Raw genomic sequence first — 17,836 nt, forward strand, 5'->3', positions numbered from 1 at the left:
AAAAACTACTGGTTGAGGAGTTCCCATTGTGGCTCACTGGTAATGAACCTGACTAGTATCTCTGAGAACAAGGGTTCAATTCCCAGCTTCAATCAGTGGGTTAAGAATCTGGTGTGACCATGAGCTGTGTAGAGGTTAAGGATGTGGCTCAGATCCCATTGTTGCTGTGGCATTAGCCAGCAGCTGCAGCTCCAACTGGACCCCTAGCCTGGGAACCTCCATATGCCACAAATGCAACCCTAAAAAGACCAAAAAAAAAAAAAACAAAAAAACAGAAAACAAAACACCTGGTAGAGAGAAGAGACCCTGGCGAGAACTCCTATTTTTAAGTTTTAATTCTGCTTTCTGCCTTTGTGCCTTTGACCCTGTCATTTTCTAGTTTCAGTTTCATCACTAGTTGGAAGGGAAGAGGTTCCTTGCAGCTCACATCTTTGAATTAATGGCTTAAAGCTAATTAAAAATAAAACTGATGAAGACAAGTGCTGTGAGATGCTCTTTAGTCATGTTCATAGCTCACATGCAACATATTTGTGCAGAAGCCCAACATCATTACAGCAGAAATCTCCCCACTCATGATTCTAGCAAAACAATGCAATTCTTAATTTTCCAAGTTTGGTGTAAGAAGTTGACCCCACAAATACCTGTCATATTTTTCAGAGAGGCATGAAGGCCTCTGTTTGGAATGAGGGCGTTCTTTAATATCCAAGAGCTCCTCCTAGAAAGAGAAATCAAATGGTGATTTTGAACAGTATTTCTCAGGCCACATGCTTTCAACTAATTTTTGTTCTCAGTACCTTAAACGTTCCACACAGATCTTATTTATACCCTCACTTTTTGAATAAAATACTAGAGTCAGCCTAAGATTCTTAGAAGAAGCTCAGGCAGAACTGGAAAATAACTTAGTGTGACCAGTTTCTTGCTAAAACACATTCTCATAAATTCTTGTCCAGTACTATATTCTATAACACTGAACACTGATCAAGGCGTGGAAGCTTCAGGTTTACATAAAACCTTCAGCTAATCTGACTACTCTTGAATGCATTAGATGCCAGTTTACAAAGGAGTAGATTTTGTTTGTTTTGTCTTTTTAGGGCCGTACCCACGGCATATGGAGGTTCCCAGGCTAGGGGTTGAATTGGAGCTGCAGCGCTGGCCTATGCCACAGCCACAGCTGCATATGCCACACCAGATCCAAAGTGCATCTTCAAGTTACACCACAGCTCACAGGAATACCAGATCCTTAACCCACGGAGCAACAAGGCCAGGGACAGAACCTGCATCCTTATGGAGAGTCAGATTTACTTCCCCTGAGTCACAACAGGAACTCCAGATTTTTTTTTTTTTTGGTCTTTTCTAGGGCTGCACCTGCGGCATATGGAGGTTCCCAGGTTAGGGGTCGAATCGGAGCTGTAGCCGCTGGCCTATGCCAGAGCCACAGTAATGCGGGATCTAAGCCTCGGCTGTGACCTACACCACAGCCCATGGCAACACCAGATCCTTGACCCACTTTAGCTAGGGTGTGAACCCACAACCTCATGGTTCCTAGTTAGATTTGTTAACCACTGAGCCACGACAGGAACTCCTAGATTTTTTTTTTTTGTAATGATAGTAAAATTTCAAGGAAAAAAAGTAGTATCCCAAACACCCATATACCATTTATCTGATTTGCATGTTATTAAAATCCCCCCACCCTTTGCTTTAGTATTGGGGGGGGAGGCCTTTAAGGGTAAATTGCATAAATTATGTTCCTTTACCCCTAAAGTACTTCAGGGCCTCTTTCCTAAGACTGAGGAATATACCCTTTCACGATTTTTTTTCTGGTTCCATGAGAGATTAAGCCCTACAGAAAATAATTTGGAAATTCCCTTCGTGGCTGGGCAATTAACAAACCCGACTAGGATCCATGAGGATATGGGTTCAATCCCTGGCCTCGCTCAGTGGGTTAAGGATCTGGTTTTGCAGTGAGCTGTGGGATAGGTCGCACATGAGGCTTGGATCCCGAGTTGCTGTGGGTGTGGTGTAGGCTGGCAGCTGTAGCTCCAATTCGACCCCTAGCCTGGGAACCTCCATATGCCACAGGTGCAGCCCTAAAAAGTAAAGTAATAATAATAATAGTAATTTGAGTGACTGATTTCCATTCTCCCAAGGATTACACTTGGCCAGTATTATTTTAGATGCACAGGAGAAAAAGGAATCCATTACATACAATGGACTCCCTTAGGGTATAAGGGCTCACTTCTACAGAACTTGGTGTCAGTTTTACATAACCGGTTATCAATAAAACAAATCTAGATTCCAATTTTTGTCAAATGACCCAATAATGTCCTTTATATTACTTTTTATTAGAATCTAACACAGGATCCAGTCTAGTATCAGATACTGGTTTTCATGTCTCCGTGGTCTCTAATCTGGAACCTTTCTATAATTTCTTTTGTCTTATTACTATTTCTTATTTTTATTTTTTGCTTTTTTAGGTCCACACCTGTGGTATATGGAGGGGTCCCAGGCTAGGGGTCAAATTGGAGCTGCAGCTGCTTGTCTACACCAAAGCCACAGCAATGTGGGATTCAAGCCAGGTCTGCAACCTACACCACAGCTCACGGCAATGCCGGATCCTTAACCCACTGAGCAACGCCAAAGATCAAACCCGCATCTTCATGGATACTAGTAGGGTTACCACTGAGCTACAAGGGTAACTCCACTTCTTTTGTCTTATGACATTAGCATTTCTAAAGAATACAGCCTTCTTTTAAAAAAAAAATTTGGTGTTTGTCTAATGTTTCATGATTTTTTTTCTCCTTTTCTTTTTTTGGTCACTGCACCCACAGCATGCGGAAGTTCCTGAGCCAGAGATCGAACCCATGCCACAGCAGTGACAAACACCACCAGATCCTTAATCTGCTGAGCCACCATGGAACTGTTTCTTCATTATTAGACTGAGGTTAAGCATGCCTGGAGCAGAATACTAACCTAAGGGACGTGTCCATCTCAGAGCATCACCTCCAGATACCTACGCCATCCATCTGCCCTTCATTAGTGATGTTAACTGTGACCACTTGGCCAAGTATTGTCCAGTTTTACTCTTTAGTTACTACATTCTCACTTGCAATCAGTATGCAATCTGTGGGGAGACACTTTAAAATCATCCTGGCCTTCATCCAAATTTCCCCCTAAATTTAGGATTTTATGGTGATTATGAGCCAAACCAATCTTGATTTTCCAACTCTAGGCCTCACTCCATGTGTACCGTCAGCACCAGGCATTCTACCCCCCTTCCCCTATTTATTTACTTGTTTATTACTGGCATGGACTCACAGATTTCCAGTTTTCCAGTGGTCTGTAGTTCATTAATGCCCTTAATTATTCTTGTGCTCATATTGAAAGTCTCTTCAAGCTGGCTCCTGTATCCTTTTGATGTACCCCATCATTCTTTAAAAAGCATGTTCTTACTTTCTATCTTATCTTGTACCTATCCTGTCCTAGCCCCAGAGTCAGCCATTTCTCTGAAAAATCTAAGTTCCTTTAAGTGAGGAATGGTATAGAAATCAAGATCTGGGAACTGGGTACCCTCGTTTACCTCTAGGCCCTTTCAACAGAACTAGAAAATATGGGTAGTTATGTATGTACATGTGAGCACATACACACACACCTGCTCAAATCATGCATATACACAAATCCATTGCCTTTTTATATAAACATTTTCAGATTAAAGTTAAAAAAACAATTCCCAAACTTTCAGTACCAGTAAAATGCTAAAACTGCCTTGCAAAAAAACACATACCACTGTGCCGTGGCCTTTCCAACACCCATAATGGGCCTCACAACAGAATACTTGCTGCTGCTCTGACCACTGCTTCCTATACCTTGGGATAAATATGGAGGGACAGATTTACTCTCTCAGCCTACAAGAATCACTGCACATAGCATGCCGTGAAATCACTCGGTGTCTTCAGACTCCCAAGGCACCTAAATGTTCTCTCCATGATAGCAAAATGCCCATAAACAAGACATTTTAGTTTTGAAACCAGAATGTCAACCAGGCATTTACAATTACTTAGGATTTACTTGAGAATTATGTTTTATTAATTTTCTAGGTATTAAAAAGAAATACCTAGAAAATTTCAGAAGTCTGAGATAAACAGAATTCCAGATACAAGCAAATGTCTAGAGGATATTCAAAATTCTGAAAAACCTGTCAAAGCACTGGCATACCACCTGCAAATTGCCTGTAGAGACTGGAGTCCAGTGAAATCTGCAGGGCAAACAGTGTCAGAGGAGCAAGGGTGACACAAATTTGGTGGCGGGGGGTGAGGTGAATGGACCAACAGTAATTATGATGATAGCAGATATAACACTACAGAAATTCTAAGTTTTAAGTGGGGCTTAAAAATGTCTTCCAGTAAAAACAGGAAAGACTTTGCAATATAGGAAATACTTATACATACACTACAGGAAAAAACATTGCAAAGCAATTTTCTGCTATTAAAAGCAACCCAAAGATTATTACATATCCCCTCACTCCACCACTCTCAAATTCAAATATTAAACTAAAAATCCTAGCATACTATTAAGTCAGGGGCAATACGTAAAATATGTATAGTCTCAGTACACAAAAAGTTTCTGAACAACAAGGCCTCTTCTTCTTTTTTTTTTGCTTTTTAGGACCGCACCCACATCACATGGAGGTTTCCAGACTAGGGGGTGAATTGGAGCCACAGCTGCAGGCCTACGCCACAGCAAGGCAGGATCTGAGTGGTGTCTATGACCTACACCACAGCTCACGGCCAGGGGTCGAACCAGCAACCTCATGGTTCCTAGTTGGATTCATTTCTGCTGTACCACGATGGGAACTCCTTTTATTTGAAAATTTTAACTGCAAATGGTAATAGGGAGCCCAAGTGTTGTCTCTTATTACTACAGCTGTTTGCTAAAAATCTAATGATTTTACCCATTTATTAAGCAGTCAACTTGCAAAGATTAACATTTTTAAAAATTTATTTACTTTTGCTTTTTAGGCTTGCACCCGGGGCATATGGATGTTCCCAGGCTAGTGGGTGGAATCGGAGCTACAGCTGTCAGCCTATACCAGAGCTAACGGCAACTCTGGATCCCAGACCCACTGAGTGAGGCCGGGAATTGAACCCGAATCCTCATGGATACTAGTCAGATTCGTTTCCACTGCACCACAATCGGAAATCCAGACATTTTAACAGTCGCAAAACATGTAGATGAACTAAAATGTTCTATTTATGGGGGTCAAAAAATATTTTAATAAAGGTAACAAACAGCCTTACAAAAAAGGGAACAAAGGAGACTAAGGAGAGGTGACAACTAAATGTAATATGGTCTCCTGGATGGAATCCTGGAGCAGGAAAGGGACCTGAGTTTAAAGCTAAGGAAATGTGAATTAAGTGCAGATTTTAATCACAATGTATTAACATTGTTAACTGTAACAAATGTACCATGCTAGTAATAGAGAAAACTGGGTGAGGGCTATATAGGACCTCTCTACTATGTTCCCAGTTTTTCTATAAATCTAAAAACTGTTCAAAAAATAAAGCTCATCCCTACCTCATACCATATATGAAAATTAACTCAAAATTTATCAAAGATGTAAACCTAAGAGCTATGACTCTAAAACTCTTAGAAGAAAAAATAGGTGTAAATCTTACCGACCTTGGATTAAGCATACTTAGCTATGGCAACAAAAGCCTAAGCAACCAAAGAAAAAAAGATAAATTTGACTTCATATTTAGAAACTTTTGAGCTTATATGACAATATCAAGAAAGTGAAATGAAAACCCCAAGGACAGAAAAAAATATTTACAAATCATGTATCTGATAAGGGTCTAGAATCTAGAATATAGAGAGAACACATATAATTCAACAAAAAGACAATCCAATTTAAAACATGTAAAAGATCAATAGATCTTTTTTTTTCCCCCAAAGAAGATATATAAATGGCCAAAAAGCACATGAAAGGAAGCAGTTCAACATCAACAAATGCAAGTCAAAACCATAGTCAGACACCACTTCATATCTACAAGGGTAGGTAGCTATTGAAACTCTCTAATGTTCCTGATGGAAATGGAAAATGGTTCCTCAAAAAGTTAAACAGCTACCACATAACCCAGCAATTCCACTCCTGGGTATATACCAAAGAGAACTGAAAAATCATGTTCATGCAAAAACCTTCTACATGAATGCTCAGAGTATCATTATTCACAACAGCCAAGAAGTTTAAACAACCCATGTGTCCATCAACTGATAAATGGTTAAACAAAATGTGGAATACTTAGCAATAAAAAGGACTAAAGTACTACACATGATATAACTGGTACCTTGAAAACACTGTATTAAGTGAAAACACCTACATGTTGTATGATTCTATTTACATATAATGTTCAGAACAGGTAAATTTATGAAGTCAGAAAGTGGGTTAATGGTTGCCTGGGGTTGGAGGAAGAGAATGATGTGGGTTGGGGAGGGGGGTGACTGCCAATGGGTGGAGTTTCTGTTCGCGGACATGAAAATATTCTGGAGTTAGATAGTAGTGATGGTTGTACAACTTTGTCAGTTTACAAAAAACCACAAAATAGTACATTCCTTTAAAAGGAATGACTTATGTGAATTCCATCTCAATAAAAAATATTTTAAGTAAACTAAGAGGTTCACTTACTAGAGGTTAATGTTTTAGTTTCTCTTCTTACAGACTTATCACTCTAATCACAGATTAATGTGTCAACTACTCTCAGATGCAAAAGAATGGCTCAGGTTGGTAAAAAAATAAAAATGTTTTAACTTTCCCTCCCATATTATTCCAGTTTTCTTTGTTGATTTTACATGCTTGGTGTATACTAGCTGTGAATGAAAGCTCAAGGAACTGACTGTATAAACTTGACAGGCCTATAAGAGCATAAGGTAGAGCAGTGAGCCAGCTGCAAAGAGGCATTAACCATTTGTGTCAGAGTATGCTTCTGACCATGTGCAGTGGCTAAGACACAGCCCAGCTGTCCATGGAGCACGAAGAGATGTTTTCTTCATTAATAGGCTGAGAATTGGGAAAACAAAATAATTATTGGATTATAATAGCTGCTGGGAATATCTAGGTCACACTATACTGTTCTTGAGAACAGTACTTCTTAAACCAGTTTCATGGCATCAAGGAAACCATGTACAAAACACATATGTACTATTTTTGCAATGAGTGTTTATCTCCAACAGAGATTCAGAGACCTCCAATGGACCCCACAGGTTAAAAAGTAGTGATTTTGGAGTTCCCGTCATGGCGCAGTGGTTAACGAATCCGGCTAGGAACCATGAGGTTGCGGGTTCGGTCCCTGCCCTTGCTCAGTGGGTTAACGATCCGGCGTTGCCGTGAGCTGTGGTGTAGGTTGCAGACGCGGCTCGGATCCCGCGTTGCTGTGGCTCTGGCGTAGGCCAGTGGCTACGGCTCCGATTCAACCCCTAGCCTGGGAACCTCCATATGCTGTGGGAGCGGCCCAAGAAATAGCAACAACAACAACAAAAGACAAAAAAAAAAAAGAAATAGCAAAAAAAAAAAAAAAAGTAGTGATTTTTTTTTTTTTTTTTTTTTTGACTGCCTACAGCATGCGGAAGTCCCAGGGCCAGGGATCAAACTCAAGCCACACCAGTGACAATGCCAGATCCTTAACTCACTGAGCCACCAGGGAATTCCTAAGAAGTAGTGCTTTAAACCAGTCATGTTTCTCAAAATATGATCCTCCTTATGGGGTTTAGAATGCTAAGTCTGTTACCTTCAGCAATGCCTTAAGTTGCTTCTGATGGTATCCCAGCCTGAGAGGATCCTCCACTTAAGTGGGGAGGAGAAAAACCATAAGCTAAATCAACACAAAGTTTGCATTTTCATAACTGTCCACAGAACACTTCCTGTGTACCAAGCTTAGTGGCTAGCATAGGCAGATAACTATTGTCCCTGGCCTCAACACTCTCCAGCCTCTCAAGAGCCCGTAACAGCAATTATCCCTGGAAAGGAACCCCTTTGGGATATTTTCAAAGAAAACCTTCAACTTTGGCTAAAGGCAAAACACTTGGAGTGTGCCCCTTCTGAACTGGGAGTGCTCTTTCCCTGTGAGTATTTCAGGAAGGAACATGAGATTTCCCTGTACATTGTAGAGTCCTAACAACCCACAGGAACTTACTGGTCATGGACAAATTCACTAAAATTATCATCTGGATAAAGAAGAGTGATTACTTGCGACCTTACTTTCTGCACGGGTGACTACAACCTGACCAGGCAAGAACCAGCTACTAATTGCCTAAGAGTCCCACACCTAAAGAAGTATAAACACATTTTCTTAGTTTTAGCAGCCTTCCTTAAAGAAAATTTGCCAAGCCTTTCCAAATAATCTATTTGGAAATTACTAATATGGACACCCACTTTCAGTGATCAGAATTAAAAGAGAAACCAAATGATATGAGTTTAAGCCCAAAACAACATTAGTTAATTCCTTATCCAGTTTCTTTCTGCAGAAATCCCATGAAGCAGCAGCTAAGCACTCTGATAACATTCTGACACAGGAGGAGATGAAAGAAATATTCTTTACCTTTGTAAGCTGAATTCAATTCACAAGAGTAAAATAAGCCAATTTAAAAAATAACTACCAGAGTTCCTGTCGTGGCACAGAGGTTAATGAATCTGACTAGGAACCATGAGGTTGTGGGTTCGGTTCCTGGCCTTGCTCAGTGGGTTAAGGATCTGCGTTGCTGTGAGCTGTGGTATGAGTTGCAGACGCAGCTTGGATCCTGCATTGCTGTGGCTCTGGCGAAGGCCGGCGGCTACAGCTCTGATTTGACCCCTAGCCTGGGAACCTCCATATGCTGAGGGAGCAGCCCTAGAAAAGGCAAAAAGACTAAATAAATAAATACACCCATTATTTTAAAAAAATATAAAAATTTTTTTTAATTAAAAAAATTTTTTTTAATTTAAAAAAATAAAAAATAACTACCATGGATATTTTTTATGTTTATGGTCTGAGCACCCTGGAAGTGACCCAGTACCTCACCTGTGTGTCCCTAGCTCTTCTTAAAGAAGGCAAATATCCCTAGAGCAGCATTTGGGCTGGGTCCCCACCCTCTACACACCCACTAACATTGGGCTTGGCCCATCAGGCACTCAGATAGTTGCTGACTGACCTGATATTTCAGTCTACTGAGTCACATGAGTTTTCTGAAAGGATTAGAAAGCTTTTAAAAATAGATCACAATGGGGTAGTGGAATCCACAGCTAGGGCAGTGGTGAACTAACAACACAGTGGGTACATGGCATACATTCTACACACACACACACACACATATTCATGAATTTTGCTGCTAAAGGGGTGCCATTTACAATAGCTCTTACAGGCAGGTCAGGATCCTGCAGAGCTGATGATCAAGATTCAGCACCTGGATTCACTCAAGCTTCTAATGATGGCTGATTTAATGCAAAGAATTCCTTCTACTGAATAATATGAAGGTAAGAAAGTGGGAATGTGGAGAAAAAAAGCTTGTTTTTTTCCTGTTCATATCTTTTTTGCTGATCTAGCCAATGTAATAAAAATAAACCTTGGAGTTATCTTGTGGCACAGGGAGTTGGGGACCCAGCAGTGTCACTGCTTTATCTCAGGTCACCGCTGTGGTATGGGTTCAATTCTGGGAACTTCCACATGCTGCAGGCATGGCCAAAACAAAAGCCAAAAAAACCCCAAGAAATAAAAAAATAAACCTTGGCTTTTAAATGTGTTGATACAACTGACAAAAAGCAATCTAAAACATTAAGTAGGCAGGTCAATAAATACCAGAAGGAAATTTATGAAAATCATTTTTAGGGTGGTAGCATTACATCTTTAATAGTGCTTTCTGGAGTTCCCATCGTGGCTCAGTGGTAAACCAAACCAACTAGGAACCAAGAGGTTTCAGGTTTGATCCTTGTCCTTGCTCAGTGGGTTAAGGATCCGGCGTTGCCATGAGCTGTGGAGTAGGCTTGGATCCCGTGTTGCTGTGGCTCCAGCGTAGGCAGGCAGCTGTAGCTTTGATTTGACCCCTAGCCTGGGAACCTCTACATGCCTTGGGAGCGGCCCTAGAAAAGGCAAAAAGACCAAAGGGGGGGAAAAAAAAAAAAAAGTGCTCTCTGCTTTGATATTGAAATGGAGATAATTACTGTGATATTTAAAAAATAAGCATCTTGATCTAAAGTTGGTATCTAAAGAAGCAATCTTTCAGTACCTCCCCCTACCGTTATAACAGTGTAAACAGTTTGCAACACTTTTTGTGTGCCAGCCACTTTTCTGAGCACTTGATATGCATCTTCTCATCTACTCCTCACAGAAATCCTATGGGGTAGATACTATTCCATCTACATTTCACAGAGGGAAAGGATGAGATTCAGAGAAGTATATGACTGAAGGCTAAGCAAGTTAAACAGGTGACAGAGTGGGGGATCCTAAACCAGGCTGAGGGGCTCAGTTGGGCCCTTTTCCTCTCCTCTCTACTGCTTCTCTTGAGAGGACAAGGAAAGGTGCACGACCCCATCTAGCAGCTCTGTCATTCAGTGTTGGGTTTGTCCCTGTCTCATGGGACCACTGGGAACCCTCAACAAACTGCTACCTCCTTGGGCAGGCTTCCCCTAATTCCTCTCACAGTACCCCTTTCTGAATCAAAGGCTCTGCCCACAAATTTCTATGTCAGAAGTTCCAGCTGTGATATGGCTGGCTCCTTATCTAGCTAGAAGTTCCCTCCATGAATGAGGAGGAGAGGATACCCAAGGGGCAAAGGACCCTGAATCCCAACTTTCCTTTCTTTCTTTTTTTTAAGCTAATATTTATGTTTTTTTAGGGCCACACCCCTAGCATATGGAGGTTCCCAGGCATCTGATCGGAGCTGTAGCTGCTGGCCTACACTACAGCAATGGCAGATCCAAGTCGTGTCTGCAAACTACATGACAGCTCACAACAATGCCGGATCCTTAACCCCCTGAGCAAAGCCAGGGATCGACCCTGCTTCCTCATGGATAATAGATTCGTTTCTGCTGAGCCACAACAGGAACTCCCCAACTTTTCAAAATGACTTAAAACTGAAACAGGTAGAAAAGAAGAGTCAGCAGACAGTGTTTCTGGTAATGCCAGCCAGCCCCCTCTTAGAATTTCCAATTAAGTTTTCTGGACAGTTGAAACATTAAGATAGCATAATGATTTTTTTTATACCACAATTCTGCCTTCCACAATATAAACAGGCATCCCTATTTTTATTTATTTATTTTGTCTTTTTGCCTTTTCTAGAGCCGCTCCCTCAGCATATGGAGGTTCCCAGGCTGGGGGTCTAATTGGAGCTGTAGCTGCTGGCCTACACACAGCCAGAGCAACGCCAGATCCGAGCCGCATCTGCAACCTACAGCACAGCTCACGGCAACGCCGGATCCTTAACCCACTGAGCAAAGCCAGGGATCGAACCGGCAACCTCATGGTTCCTAGTCGGATTTGTTAACCACTGAGCCACAGTGGGAACTCCACAGGCATCCCTGTTTTTATACTAGCTTAAGTGTGTAGCTACGTGTCTCACTGAAATGCCACCTGTTAGAGGCTACCACTCAACTTTATGAAAGATACCTACAAAATTATCATGAGATCTCTGTATAGCAAAAACTGACCGTCTGACTAATGATTTCAACCTAAAATTTAAATCAAAGGATACTCTCATAGGCTTGGCTCCAAGTCTCACAACTGATCTTTCTCCAAGAAGGCTAGAAGGATTACTCAAGTCAGTCCACTTCAGTTGCTTGTCTGTTTTCTTAATGATTTTAAAACAAAGACATAAACATGGAAGTACCACTGTGACCGACCACCCATCAGCCACAATTAGAGAGGCCTCCTTTAAAGATCCTTACACTGATAACTAAAATGGTGCCAATCTATAGCTAGTCAAGGCAATGAAGAGCACACATGAAACTAAGCTCAGATAATCCAATCTACTTTTTTAGCTGGTAGATTTAACATGCATGGTTAACACTGGTCAGCATCAAACTGAATATTCTGAGTGTTCTCTGCTTTTATTACCTATCCAACTGGCAAGCGACAGGATCTAATGAGTCAGTGGCAAGATACAGGAACAAAGGCGGAACAGCATTAAGGATGTATACTCTTCAGACTAAAAAGACCAGCCTGTTCACCTGAAGAAAAAATACGGATCTAAACGAGGGACAATCCAAGGCATGTCTATTGCAGATTTCAAGCCGAAGATGGTATCACTAATAGAAAGGCAGGTACCACACCTCAAGAACTAGTAAACAGGGACCTCTGATGAAGGCAAGAAAAAGCTGAATGAGTCAAGCTTTTCCACTAACAAGCATCACTCCCTCCTGTTTCCTAAAGTAATCGTTCTCAAACTTGAATCTGAGTCAGAATTCCCTAAAAGACTTGTTAAATGCAAATGGCCAGCTCTACCCCTACAGTCTAACTCAATACTTCTGAGATAGGGTCCTGTATCTTGTATTTCTAACAATTTATCAGATGATGCTAAATTATTAGTTCAGGGACCACACTTTGAAAACCACTGTTTAAACCATTTTTATTCCATGATTTTGAGATGAGACCCCACTCTATAATCTCCCAGAGCCTTTCAAAAGAATGCAGTCACTTTATAAATGCATACTCAAATACTACCAAAACATAGTTTTTGGTCTTAAGAATCTGGCCTGGGAGTTCCCGTCGTGGTGCAGTGGTTAATGAATCCGACTAGGAACCATGAGGTTGCGGGTTCGGTCCCTGCCCCTGCTCAGTGGGTTAACGATCCGGCGTTGCCGTGAGCTGTGGTGTAGGTCACAGACGCGGCTCGGATCACGCGTTGCTGTGGCTTTGGTGTAGGCCGGTGGCTACAGCTCCGATTGGACCCCTAGCCTGGGAACCTCCATATGCCGCGGGAACGGCCCAAGAAATAGCAAAAAGACAAAAAAAAAAAAAAAAAAAAGAATCTGGCCTGGCAAAATGGACATGACCGGGCTTATAAATTAAGGGTTCAAGACCCTCAGGATAGCAGTAGCATATGATAAATCCACTTATAACCATTCAAATTAATAATCAGTAAGGCTTAGGAGTAGGCCTGAAAGTATCCAGTGTGACTCTAACTTGAGTTCTTGAGACATTCATAAAAGCACAACACATATTAACTGAACCCCGAGAGGTAACTATGCATTTGAATTGCCTGACAACATCCAATACCTATTTCAAGTGCTCTATGGAAGACTAAAGCCTTGCTACTCAAAGCATGGTCAGTGGACCACCAGCATGGGTAGCACCTGGGAGCTGGTATAAAGCCAAATTTCAAGTCCACCCATGACTTCACACTTTACCAAGGTTCATAGGTGATCCCCAGACACATTAAGGCTTGAAGCAAGCTGCACTGAAGAATGTCCTAACACACAGGGAAACTTATCTATTATCCTGAAAAGCACTCAGCCAAACATCTCCTCCAACCTTCACAAGGGAAAAACTCTCAAATTCTGAACAGATTATAAATATCATCTAATCAAACAGCAGAATGCTAAATGGAGAAGGGTCAGCGTTCTCACTGCGGCACTGAAAGTTAAGGATCTGGTGTTGCAACCTCTGTGGTGCAGGTCACAGCTGTGGATCCTATCCCTGGCCTGGGAACTTCCATATGCTGGTGGGTGTGGCCAATAAATAAATAAATGGAGAAGGGTCAAAAATTAAGAAGCCCTCTCACCTGACTGGTGTTTTTCTGACCTTGTAGTAAACATTCCACAATTACGAAAGTAAAGACGTTACTTGTAGAAATCACTGAGGACAGTTTCCTTCCACTGCTTCTAAACTCTCTAGCTTGTGGCCTTGACGTGGCAGAAACATACCAAATGCTTTATTTATTCCAATAGTTTGACTGCAGTATGGAGATCGGGAGGAGGATGGCTCAGTTATTATTCCAGTTGTGGAACCAAAAGACCATTTATTATAGTGGTCAGAACACAGGATTGTTTTAAGCTTCCTTCAAAAGGAAAAAAGGCTCACATTGCCTCAAATCCCCCGTAAAATTACTGGAGTGCTGAGAAACATATATGAAAGCACTACCATAATACCCTGACACTGCCTAAACACGATCTTAAAATGGCCGTTAACTAAATCCTCTTGAATGAAAAGTAAACTTATTTCTATCTAAATTTGGTAAAGAAGACCATTAAGTCTAAACTTCACTGTTATTAACCTAAAAAATTTCTTTAAGGCCCATTTATCTAAGTATGGCAGAATTCTGAGGATGAACTGTCAAAATTGAGCTTCTTAATCTTTCTGCAGCTATACATGAATTCTACCTCTAAGAGACACTAGTAATATCTTCCTTAAAATGCCTTTTGCATAAAGACAGACAGACATTAAAGATGATATACACAAGCTAACCTATGAGCAGTGTGTGAAAGTGATTCAAAAGCCTCTCTGCCTGGAGTTCCCGTCGTAGCTCAGTGGTTAACGAATCTGACTAGGAACCATGAGGTTGCGGGTTTGATCCCTGGCCTTGCTCAGTGGGTTAAGGATCTGGCGTTGCTGTGAGCTGTGGTGTAGGTCGCAGATCCAACATTGCTGTGGCTCTGGCGTAGGCCAGCGGCTACAGCTCTGATTAGACCCTACCCTAGGATCCTCCATATGCCGCAGGAAGTGGCCCTAGAAAAAGGCAAAAAGATGGGGGAAAAAAAAAAAAAAAACGCCTATCTGCCTGGATTCTGCAAGTAAAGTACCAATCAGAATTTTTATTCAAAAAGTGCTGGAAAACTTGAATTCTCATGAACTTATAAAAGCAGCTCAAATAGGTTCCCCTTCACTTAATAAGCTTTTCTGCATTTGGATTTCACCTGTCAACATTTTAGGTAATGAATTTAAGTTGTTAACACTATTCAAGCACTCTCAGGTTTGCTTGGGAAGCAACAAATCCAAATGAACAAATAAAGTGCTTTCTATCAATTCACATTGTTAAACCAAAACAAGCTGCGTTAGGATAGCAATTAATCATGATCCCTTTTACACTCGAAGACACTTTTTCCTCTAGAAGTTTTTTTTTTTTAATGCTAAAAATGAATGTTACTCCAATAGCATTTGATACTTTATTGAGTAGATAAGAGTAGTGGCATGAGTACAAAAACAGAGCCTGGCTTTAAAATACCAACCAATCAGCATCCTGGGAAGCCAGAGACAATACCCACACTAGAGTCTTTGATTGGGTACATACTGAAAAAATATATAGACCCAACTAGAATATAATTCTTCCTGTCAACAGTCCCAAGCACATTTTATGTACTCCAGCCTAATACACTTCAGGGAACCAGGAAAGAATTCACTGCTTCTGTCAACCTCTTCAGTAGCCCACAAGACAGTGAAGCAGTAACTTCAATAAATACACAACCATGTGGTGATACCCATCCACCTCTCCAGAAAAAGTAGATATCTAGAGTTTAAAACCATAAATTTTTAGCTAGGGTAAATATGACTGAAGTCATACTTTTGTGACTCCACATCCACTTTACTGGAAGTTAGGGGAGGGGAAAAAAAAAAAAAAAAAAGAATTAAAAAATCCAGAGTTTCCGTTGTGGCACAGTGGAAACAAATCCCACTAGTATCCATGAGGATGTGGGTTTGATCCCTGGCCTTGCTCAGTGAGTCAGGGATCCAGCATTGCTGAGAGCTGTGGTGTGGGTTGCAGATTCTGTTCAGATCTCTAAGTGCAGCGGCTGTGGCGTAGGCCACCAGCTGTAGCTCCAATTCAACTCCCTAGCCTGAGAAGTTTCATATGCTGCATGTTCAGCACTAAAAAGCAAAAAAAAAAAATTAAAAGATTTAAAAAATCTGATTTTCCTAGCCAGGCAAATCAAAGAGCATTCCTGTGAGGAGTTCACCTCTCAAGGAAACATCAATGCAGCAGACAAGGTTTCTGTGTGGCATCCCAGAACTGTAATTCTTACTCTACAACATGTAAGACAATAACATACCAGCTACACACGTGTTACAGAACTTGTGTGCCAACATATATTGAACCACAAATCCACATGGGATCTAAGACCATATTCTCTTTACCTGAAAACTACTTAGAAGCAAATTCTAGTGTAAACTTCCAGAAAAAGTTCTAAGCAATTCTTTACTAAATCTGGTTAATATTTAGTCCACATAGTGAGTAAGAATGAGACTATCATTTCAAATACTACTAATGAAATGCCTATACAATGTTACTAACCTCCTCACCTATAAAGAAACACTATTTCATTAGTAACAAAGCCTACTTTTGTATAGCGATGGGGGGATTTGGAGGCTGGTTGCTTCTTCAGATCTAGGAAAGCATCTCCATTTTCTGATTCACCCACACTTCTATCCATGGCTCCTTGGTCTACAGTTCTTTACACCTGGAAGAAATCAGGACAAAACTGTCACTAAGAATATATTTTCAGAAATCCTTACTGTTTAAGAAACTGAAGCTCTTATCGCTTAAAATGACTACTTTAAAAAAAAAAAAAGCCCTCACCCAAAAATTACAGTATAAACCGCAACCTACTTAGAAATAGAACCACTGGAACTTGGATGTCTCTTCTAATAAAGAGCTCTAAGCAAAGGCGGAACGTGCCCAAATCAGGGTACAACCTTTAAGCAGCTTTAATATAAAAAGAAACCAAGACTAGTCGCTGCAACCCATGAAGGCCGTTCAGGCAGTAGTGGGGAAGTTTGCAGGAGTGGGGGCAGGTAGGAGACGGGTTGGGGCTGGGGATCCGGGAAGTAGGGCTGTGGTAAAGTGCCTGTCACTTGCCAATGGACGGCGCCAGCTGCCCCTTGTTATCAGAGACCAGGGATTGGGGACGGGGCCCGAGCGCTCCTCGCCCGGCCGGCCGCACCTGTGGACATGTCAGGGGTGCCCATGACAAGGAAGAAGCGAGCTCCTTCTCCAGCTCCGAAACTCGGCTTCCAGGACCGAAACCCCAACCCCCGGCCTCTCGCGTAGGCCCCGGCCCAGCGGCCTCTTTCGGAGGAAGGGTGGAGACCATACTCACCGAGGGGAGGCAGGCTGGTGGGAAGGGGAAGCCAAATCCCCCAGCGCCGGCTCTCCGAGCTGGAGCCGGCGCAGGCCCGCACCGTCCACCCCGGCCCGCGCGGCCCGGCGGCTCGGGCCCCGCCAGGCCGCCCGCTGCCTGCCGGCCGCCCAACTGGCCTCGCGCCCCTGCTCGCCCCCCGCGCGCGCCCCGGCGCTTGCGCTCACGCACGCGACCCCGGAGCGCAGCGCGCCCCCTCTCTTACTGCGGACCCAGGCGCGCAGCGCCCCATACACCGCCCGGCCCTTACTCGGTGCCTCGGCCGCCGCTCCCCTCCCCGCCGCCCGCGCCGGTCCGAGGGCTGCTCCGCGCGGCCTTCGCTCTCGCCCCGCCCCCCCCACCAGCTCGGGCTGTCTCCCTTCAGCCGCCGTAACCGCGGCCCAGCCCTCCGCCCCTCCTCCCCGGACCCCTCCCCCTTAATAACTCCCTCCACGCACCCGGGCCCCAGCACCGCCTTCGCCGCCGCGCGCCCGGATGTGAGGTGTCCGCGGCGGTGCCGGGCGGAAAAGAAAAACATTGCGGCGCGCTCCCCGGGCGCTGGCCCCTGCGTGCGCCGGGCGGCGGGGAGGCGGAGGCTGGGAGGCTGCTGGTGTGGGGGCAGCCGAAGCCCTCCCCGATGCGCGCAGGCGATCGACCTGGGCAGCCCCGGGGAGAACGCCGCGTTCCCACGCGCGCTTCGGGGCGGAGCTCAACAGGGCAGGAGGTGCTCGCGAAGTGGGCCGGGGTCCGCAACGTGGGAACGTGTTG

At 43.0% G+C, this 17,836-nt stretch overlaps 1 protein-coding gene across 7 annotated transcripts in view; it reads right to left on the reverse strand.

The window, feature by feature from the left end:
* The window catches only part of EIF4ENIF1 (eukaryotic translation initiation factor 4E nuclear import factor 1), a 47,867-nt gene extending 30,322 nt beyond the window's left edge, over nucleotides 1-17,545 (reverse strand). The window contains exons 1-3 of one of the 7 annotated variants that reach the window (XM_021073985.1): nucleotides 17,527-17,545; nucleotides 16,292-16,411; nucleotides 642-715 (exon numbers count right to left, since the gene is read on the reverse strand). In XM_021073985.1, coding sequence (XP_020929644.1) covers nucleotides 642-715; nucleotides 16,292-16,384 — 167 coding nt within the window. In that variant the 5' untranslated portion in view covers nucleotides 16,385-16,411; nucleotides 17,527-17,545. Of the gene's footprint in view, nucleotides 1-641; nucleotides 716-16,291; nucleotides 16,417-17,050; nucleotides 17,224-17,339; nucleotides 17,444-17,526 lie in introns of those variants that run through there. The other 6 variants (XM_021073988.1, XM_021073983.1, XM_021073986.1 and 3 more) reach the window with 6 other exon arrangements.

The sequence above is a fragment of the Sus scrofa genome, chromosome 14, assembly GCF_000003025.6.
Source record: "Sus scrofa isolate TJ Tabasco breed Duroc chromosome 14, Sscrofa11.1, whole genome shotgun sequence".
Classification (NCBI taxonomy): Eukaryota; Metazoa; Chordata; class Mammalia; order Artiodactyla; family Suidae; genus Sus; species Sus scrofa.